At 40.2% G+C, this 8,632-nt stretch overlaps 1 protein-coding gene and 1 long non-coding RNA gene across 2 annotated transcripts in view; one reads left to right on the forward strand and one right to left on the reverse strand.

Annotated features, from left to right (window-relative positions):
• The window catches only part of eva1aa (eva-1 homolog A, regulator of programmed cell death a), an 80,443-nt gene that overhangs the window by 54,979 nt on the left and 16,832 nt on the right, over window positions 1–8,632 (reverse strand). The window contains exon 2 of the mRNA XM_032543257.1: window positions 1,917–2,140. Coding sequence (XP_032399148.1) covers window positions 1,917–2,140 — 224 coding nt within the window. The remainder of the gene's footprint in view (window positions 1–1,916; window positions 2,141–8,632) is intronic.
• On the forward strand, window positions 5,014–5,935 carry LOC116706424 (uncharacterized). Its single transcript, XR_004336232.1, has 3 exons — window positions 5,014–5,320; window positions 5,629–5,728; window positions 5,817–5,935. It is a non-coding gene; the product is annotated as an uncharacterized LOC116706424 (long non-coding RNA).

The raw sequence follows: 8,632 nt of genomic DNA on the forward strand, positions 1-8,632 counted from the left end.
TCAGCAACAGGGCAATTCAAAGTGCTTTACATAACACATTAAAGAGCAGTTAAAAACAATTAAAAGCAATTAAAAACAGATAAAATACGAGAATAAAAGTTACAGAAATAAACAATTATTCAAGGAAAGGCAGTATCAAAAAGAAAGGTCTTCAGCCTTGATTTAAAAGAACTGAGTTGCAGCCAACCTGCAGTTTTCTGGGAGTCTGTTCCAGATATGTGGAGCAAAAACTGAACGTTTAGTTCTGACTCTGGGGACAGAAACCAGACCTGTCCCAGACAACCTGAGAGGTTTGGGTGGTTCATAACTTACTGGCAGATCAGAAGTGTGTTTTGGCCCTAAATCGTTTATTGATTTATAAACCAGCAAAAGTATATAAAAGAAATCAATTCTTTGAGGGACAGGAAGCAAGTGCAAAGACTTCAGAACTGGTGATGTGATTCCCTTTCTGGGTCTTAGTGAGGACTCGAACAGCAGCGTTCTGAATCAGCTTCAGCTGTAAGAATGATTTTTTAGGGAGACCTGTAAAGACACCATTACAGTTGTAAAGTCTACTGAAGATAAAAGCATTAACAAGTTTTTCCAAACCCTGCTGAGACATAAGTCCTTTAACCCTTGATTTATTCTTAATGTGTTTAATAGGCTGACTTTGTAATTGTCCTAACAGGAATACATGGATCTCTGTATCACGTGTCATTGTATCATATGTCATTAAATAACCAAAATGCTTGTAGTAGGATGGAAAAGAGACAACCTTCACATTCCACATTGAGAATCTATTAAAAATACCACTATGCTGAATGCTCCTACCAGATTTTCAGATGCTAACACCAGCTTTTAAATGGGAGGATTACTTGGATTAATAAAACGATGAGTCAATTCCAGAATGGTTGCCAGAAAATCAATTTGCAACCAGCTTTTTCATCCATTAATCATTGAAGTCATCTATCAAGCAAAAATAACGCTTAATATTGTCAAGTTACAGCTTCTGTTAAATGTAAAGATTCACAGTTATGTACCTTTTTTACGGAAAAATACCTTAAAATGCCATATGTGCTCCAGGAACTTGTATAACTATTATTTATGGACATTTCATAAATTAAACAATTAAAAAAAAATATCACTAGACTAACAGATAGTGAAAGTATTTTTTAGATCGGGATACCCTTGAAATGACCCTTTTATATGGAGACATTTGTGTATTACCAACAAACGAGAGGTCATGAACAGGTGGTCAAAAGGGATTCTTCAGGGTTGTACTAGTGTGGGTGGCGCAGCAGTCAGTCATTCTCTCACTTTAACACAATGCACTCTCTGTGTCTGTGCATTCATGGCTGTCCTGTCTATTATGGAAACGGAGGGTGTTCGAGGCGAGAAGGCAGGGGGACTAAGAATAAACCAAACAACCGCATGAAAGCAGGATGTGTTTGTGTGTGTTTGTATTGATGCTGCAAAGCGGAGTTTCTAGTTCAGTCGCATCCCAAATTAGGAGAGGATGCTGGGGCAAAGACCCCATGAAATCGTTTTGTGTCATGGGAACAAGCATGCTTCCTCTTTAGAGGGTGTAATTTGCCGTTAAACGTCCTCACAAAGCATTACATAATCAATGGTCCTCCAATAGAACCCTTTGCCAATTTGACCATTTTAGAGGACGCTTTCTCCCAGGAGGATCCACAGCCCACAAGGTAGGGTGTGTATATGTGTGAAGAGTTGACTAACTGATGAAGGAAAGGCAAAAAAGCTATAAGATCCAGGTTTATGACACATGGGCGACACTAGGGACAAAAGTAAAGCCTGTTTAGACGTAATTTAGGCTACTAATTATTTGCAAATTGAAGAAAAGTAAACAAAACAACAAGAATTTTTTTTTTTTTGATACAAAACATCACCAGGAATGTGTGAAATAAGTTAATTACCTGTAGTGCGGTGGACACAGAACAGTATCGGTCATCCTCCCGAGCGTTATAAGAACTTAGGAGTGCCTGGTAGGTCTGAGGGCACTGTTGGGGGTCAGAGGCGCCTCTCCTCCCATAGAAAGCTGATTGGACGGTGATGGTGGTACGGGGCGGGCAGCGAGCAGACAGGAAGTCTCCGTCACAGGCCTGCTCGGTATAGTTCCTCAACACTTTGGACAAGTAGCCTATGAGACAGCAAAATGCCAAAGCAGCTGTTACCTCATCACTTCATGCACACAACATTAAAGATGTCTTGATATTGTTGCCGCTATATCCAGTATGTGCATCCTTAGGCTGGATAATTGAACGTTACTGCATTGGAACCAATGAGGAGGAACATGCTTACTAAGCAGAATAAAGCTAACTCATCTCTTATTTCGTTATACCATAATATGCAGAGAGGGATCGCGGAAGGATACAGTCTCCTGGCATCTTTTTTGTTCAATAATGGAGTGTTTCCACGTTTTTTTGTAGTGCTGCATATCAGCAAGCCCTGACAGATCACAGCTTACATCTAAAAGACGCCCCCAGGCCCAGAATACCACAATAACACAGAGAGGCTAAAACTTTTGCTTATTTAGCTGTTAGCGTCAGCCCTCCAGTCATGGCTTTAAAACATACTCTTATCTGTTTGATATTAAAAAATAACAAGGATGACTTTAAAGCCTGACATTATTACACTTTTACCTACAAGGATATGGTGCATCCATGAATACCTACTTAATAGACTTTTTTCACATGCAACAGAGTTCTGAGAGCATTTTGAGGCACTACAAGCTCTGCAAAATGTGATTCGTAGCTTATAAACCAAAAAACAATTCAACATGGTTCTGGCAGTGTGATACATATTTACATGTTTCGGTACACTTACATTGAGAGATAACTCTGTTTTAAAAAAAATTCTTATGTGCCACTCTTCAGGCTCAATTAGCATGTCTTTTGCTTGCCATTAACCATGTTTACTTGCACCACACAACCAGATGGTATGAAGCCTGTAACTAGAAACATTACATAAACCATTTAATGGAACAAGCACCACGTGAACTTTAATTAAAAAGGTGCAGTAGGTAAGATTATATTATATTTAAGATTACGATTATATTATAACTAACTTTCTGTCATATTTCTGTCATAACTGACCCTATATGTTCAAGTAAAACTACATAAAGCAGGTAATATAGTGCATATTAAAAAAAAAAAATCTGGCTCCTCTGGAACCACCTGATCTTCGCAATCCTACATAAAGCACCTTTAAGCACCTTTTTTTCATACCAACTAAAAACTCCAATTATTTTAAAACACTGAAGTTTTTCAGCTAACTCTTTTCCGATTAAGAGTCTTTGAGAGCTGGGAAAAACACAGATAAAGGAACGAGCTGAGCCACTGTCATATAATGTCTTTCTGGACTTATGTGGACCATTTAAGGAGGAACAAACACTTTGATTTAAGTCTCACATTCTTTGCAGTCAAACTTCTCTGTTTCCAAATTCACCTTGGTTATCATATTTAAATTTAAATAATACGGAGACAATTTCATTAAGTTATTTATCTTAAAAGATGCAACTATTTTGACTCTTTCAACAACTGAAAAACAACTTTCAAAGTGAGCTGAAGCTTCCTGCTAAGTGCTCTGCAAACGCATTTACAGGGAAGTCAACACATACACATGCTCACACGCACTCACTAAGTGGACACACTGTGATTCAATTACCTGTATTTGGTCAGTGTTTGATAGGGACGAGGAAATAACAGCGTTCTCTAACACACACGTTAGCACAAATGCACGTACACACATGGATAAACACAAAACACACACATTGTCCTCTTATCACCATGGCCACAGTTCAAAGAAGTAAAGGAAACAAGAGACATTCTCAGGCTTTGAAAGGTCAGCCTCTTTAAATAGAGATGGTTATTAAACCACCATAGCTCACAGTAACAGGTTTCCACCTGTGGCTGGGTTGTGAAAACGGAGAACAGGTGCCCATGCAATCCTATTTTTGAGTTTATTTGGATGCCGCATACACAATTTTAAGGATGTGAACTAGAAACAGCAGCTATCTTTAAATTACAGCGCAAATCCAAACTAAGTCATCATACGGCATAAATCAAAATAATTGATATATGAGCCTATTGGTGTTTGGATTTGAATTATAACATTTTCTTTTTGTATGATTTATTGTGAGTATGTCCCAAAAAAGATCTATTTACCATAAAAAATGGGAATACTTTGATTTTAAGGCTGTCCATTTTAGAAATTGCGCTCTTATGGCGTCACTATTGAAATTTTGATTCTTTCTCTTAATTGCTTGGGCTTTACCGGTTTCTTCTCATCCCACAGTGATCTGCCCCTCAACACACAAGTCTGCTTTGCTTGCCACATTCCACACAGGGTGAGAGGGAACTTGGCATTCCCCCTGGCAGCGAGACCACACACACACACACACACAAACAAACACACACACACAGAGAGAGAGAGAGAGAGAGAGAGAGAGAGAGAGAAAACGTCAACACAAACAACGTGGTAAGAACAAGCTTTGTCGCTTGGCTCTCTTCGCCAGGGTGTGTGGTGTGCTGGTGTAACAGTATCACATTATTAGGGCTGGTTCTTGGCAAAGCGCCTGTGCCATGAAAGACCACGAGTTTGCACAGCCTTCCAGCTAACCGAGCCACGGGTACAGAGCTGTAACCATGGAAACTTCCAAGGTTATGAAGAGGGTGAAACAGAGATGTCTGAAGATGGGTGATTGAATTTGCACAGGCCACTTGTAGGAGGAGTTTTGAGTAGAGAGAGAGAGAGAGAGAGAGAGAGAGAGAGAGAGAGAGAAAGATGGTTGAGCACCACAAACGCGCAAAGACGCCTTCCTCCACCCTACACAGCGGGACTGGGCTGGCTAAAGGAAAACAGATTATCTCACAGAAACCCTCAGGTGCTTTCTAAAGAATACATTTCTCTTTTTTCCACCGTCCTCCCACTCTCTCTGTGTCCCTCCCTTCTCCAGGATCGTCACTATTGTTCCCTTCACGGTACCTGTTGACTGAAGCCTCCTTTCAAGGCCAACAAATCAGGCTGGGTTAAGGCACCTGTGTGAACCGCCCGGCCACTGACAGGTGTCCCTCAGAGGCAGAAGGCTGAACAATGCTGGAGGAACACCCAGGCGTCTCTCCTCCTCCCTGTTCCTTTTCATGTGGGACTAGCCTCCTTCCTTAACTAGCTCTCTGCCCTTTCCCTTGACAAAAGCACCACACTATTATGTCTGCTGGTTTGTTTATTCGGCCAATAAAAGACAGGAGGTTGCGGTTGCGATACTGTTCGTGTACAAACAAGTCACTCTTGTCGTGGACTGGATTGAAAGGCGTGCAAGGTAATTTATCTCTGCACATAGTGCAGAGGGATTTTTTTTTTTATAAACATAGACAACGGCACCTGCCTTTTGTATCGCCCGATACAGATGGGATCCTGTTATATGATGTGACCTAACCTGTCAGTAAGCAAGAGTGTCCACGTTTCAGCTAGAGTCTTTCAGCCAATAGTAAGGCTTGAAATTAGAGGGCCTTGTGATTGTTAGCTCCTCATTTGTGGTCATGTGAAGACCCTAAAGTGTGACCCAGTGATGGAGGAGGGTCAGGTAAGGTGGAGATTAATGACAAATTCTGTGTTGTGTCAACACAGAAAGAGGCCTGTCGGAGTAGGCTTTCCTCCCTGGGAATCAGTGATTAGTCACAACCTGGAGCAGGTCACATACCAATGCAAATTTACAGCAGACTTTTAGGTAAATATGCTTCTTTATTACTTCTATATACAGTGCTATCTTCCCCAGCTGGGGCTCCTACTGCAATATTTCCTGTTTCTCCTTTCAGGTCAGATCGGGATGAAGCTCTAACTCTCCTCATGCTCCACAAAACGGAGGTTCAGGGTCTGCTAAGAATGAGTATGACCGGTATTGCAGACACAAACTGAGAGCAGGAGGGGGGGGGGGCAAGACAGAAGAGAGGAGAGAGGGCTTTCTGCTTCCAGAGGCAGTTCAGGTGGCGACACTGTAGGTTAGTAATGTTCAGGGCTTTCCCCTGCTTTTGAAAGATGCCGCCTCTTCTCATTGGCCGAGCCAAGAAAATGAACAATGCAAAGCAGCATGAAGTATTACTGGCGTGTTATAATAGCACAGGCTTAATTCTCACTTTTATGTTGCTTGTGAAGTAATGTTCATAAAGCCTCTTGTATTGGCCAAGAAAGTATATTCTGCAATATTACTAGACTATTATTAGATGATTATAGCTTGGCTTTATGGCTCAAAAGTGCCTGTTTACATTGTATTTTAGAGATCAATCAGCAGCCTGCATGAATGACAGTTGCAACTTCAAGCGCTTTAAATCGATCACGTATGCATACAACACCTCAAAACACATTCCATAGAAAGTAAGTAACCACGAAGTTCTTGAAAGCTACAAAATCAAAGGCTGTATCGTGTTTCATCTTCATACATTAGGTATTTAGGCATTTACAGCTTCATGACTTTATGGGTGTTATTTTAGGCAAATTATAGCCATCGAACCTTCAAATGTTCAAAGATGCAGAGCTGCAAGCCTGCTGCTGGAGAAGGAATTCCCTTTAAGTGGTGATTACTGAAGAGTGGAGGTTTCCTTCAAAGACGCTGGCCGTGCTCTGGCAACACTCGAACACTAGAAGAGGCTGGGGGAGATGACGAAGACGTTGAAAAGTAAAGAAGAACGTGAGTGACGGGAGATACTCTGAAAAGACAGCTGAATCTGAAAAGACACCTGCTAAATTAACAAGTGTTTATTTAAATCAACACTAATTCTGAAAAGATGTTGAGAGGGCGCTGGTTTTAACTGGAAGAGAGAAGGAGAAAGACAGCTTACTGGTCCTGAGATCTTTCAGAACTGCTCACAGGATGTGGCAGCAGAGGTCCTAAGGCCAGAGCTGGTGGCTTTAGGCCCTGTAGTAATTACTTTTTCTCCACAGCCCACAGAGGCGGCACAACGGCCTGGAGCGGGGCGCGGCATGGCTCTTAGATAAAGCAACCACTGGTTCTAAATCATATGTGGTCAAAGCGCTGTATTCACCCCTTCAGACCTTAACTTTAGCCAAATACATGATAGCTGATTGTAACAGGTTGATGATGGGTGTAAATGAGACCTCAAACATCAGAAGAAAAGAAGCAAAGGTTCACATTGACACAAATCAGAATCAGAATTAGAAGAGATGTATTTCCAGGCAAGTAGCACTTGCTAGAAATTTGTCTTGTTTGAAGGTGCATGAAAAAAAAACAGTAATATAAAATAAACAAACAATAAATACAGAAACAAATAAAACCCACAAACTCAACTATTTAGCATTAATTAGGTTAGTGACACACCGCTACACAATGGACATGATGATAAAGGAAAGCTACGAGTAACTGCTGCTGTAAAGATGCCAGTCCTCACTGCTAAGCCATTCAGATTTGGATCTAAAAAAAATGCATTCCTAAAATGCATTGCATTCCTCTGGTTACAATACATTAGTCTTGCTGCTACAGTCACGTTTTGGATTAGCCTACTTTTCTGCTAATCGCGCTATGGGGCAAAAAAAAAGAGCACAGAGATATTTTTGCTAAAACTGTAGCAGATACATGTAATTACTTTTTAAATCACTCAAGTACTGTAAATAATAGGTAGCTCATTCAAAAAAATCTTTTAAGTGCTACAGTAAGCATCGAGTGAAACCCTTATTTTGTGCATTAATTTGAACAAACATGCAGCAGCTTGCCATTTTTATTCGGAGCAAATATTTGATGAATTGTTGTGATCTGAAGATTTGAGGATCTATCATTGTGTTAGCTTAGCACACATCAGCAAAACGACAGTTAAGGTCAAGGTTCAATTTATTCACAAAAGTTAAAAGACAAGTACAATCACAAGCATAATGCAGTTATATGAAATGGGACATCCTGGTAAGCTATTTAAAGCTAGTGTAAAGGGGCCCAGACACTAGAAAATAATACACATACATCATAAACATACAGTCATATTGTTTGGATGACAAAGTAAACATGTATTATACAATAAGATTTACAAAAGGAAAAAGTGAAGTCCAGTGTACTCAGCTCCTACTACGTGGGATGGGGTCCTACTTGGACACAGGTGATTGTACGTAAAAAAATAAATTAAAAAAAAACTTGAATCAAAATGCGATGATAGTAAGCAACTTGTCACTGCCAATTGAAAATGAGGTTGATAAGACTGGTAGGAGTGAACCAAATCAACTAAGTTTTAGCAGAGATGGGCCGTGCAACCACAACAATGAGCTGAAAGATGATAAAAAGGCTTTTGTGGGAAGTTTGACTGTTGGGTGATAATTCTCTGCAGGTTCGTCACTATGAGCGACTCCTGCGACATTACGCATTTGATCTGTTGTTAATACAAGTATTGATCACAGCCAGTTTAATATTGGAAACCATGTCGGGGGCTTTAATCCTACTGTGAGTTGTAAAGACCTACACATAGTTTGAATAAGAATTCTTGATAATCTGTATTAAAGCGCCCATATTATTCTCATTTCCAGGTTCATAATTGTATTTTGAGGTTGTACCAGAATATGTTTACGTGGTTTTGTTTTCCAAAAACAATTTTATAACATATTTTTTTGTTTCAGATCCTGTTTTCACCCTGTTTGT

This window comes from Etheostoma spectabile, chromosome 18 (genome assembly GCF_008692095.1).
Source record: "Etheostoma spectabile isolate EspeVRDwgs_2016 chromosome 18, UIUC_Espe_1.0, whole genome shotgun sequence".
Classification (NCBI taxonomy): domain Eukaryota; kingdom Metazoa; phylum Chordata; class Actinopteri; order Perciformes; family Percidae; genus Etheostoma; species Etheostoma spectabile.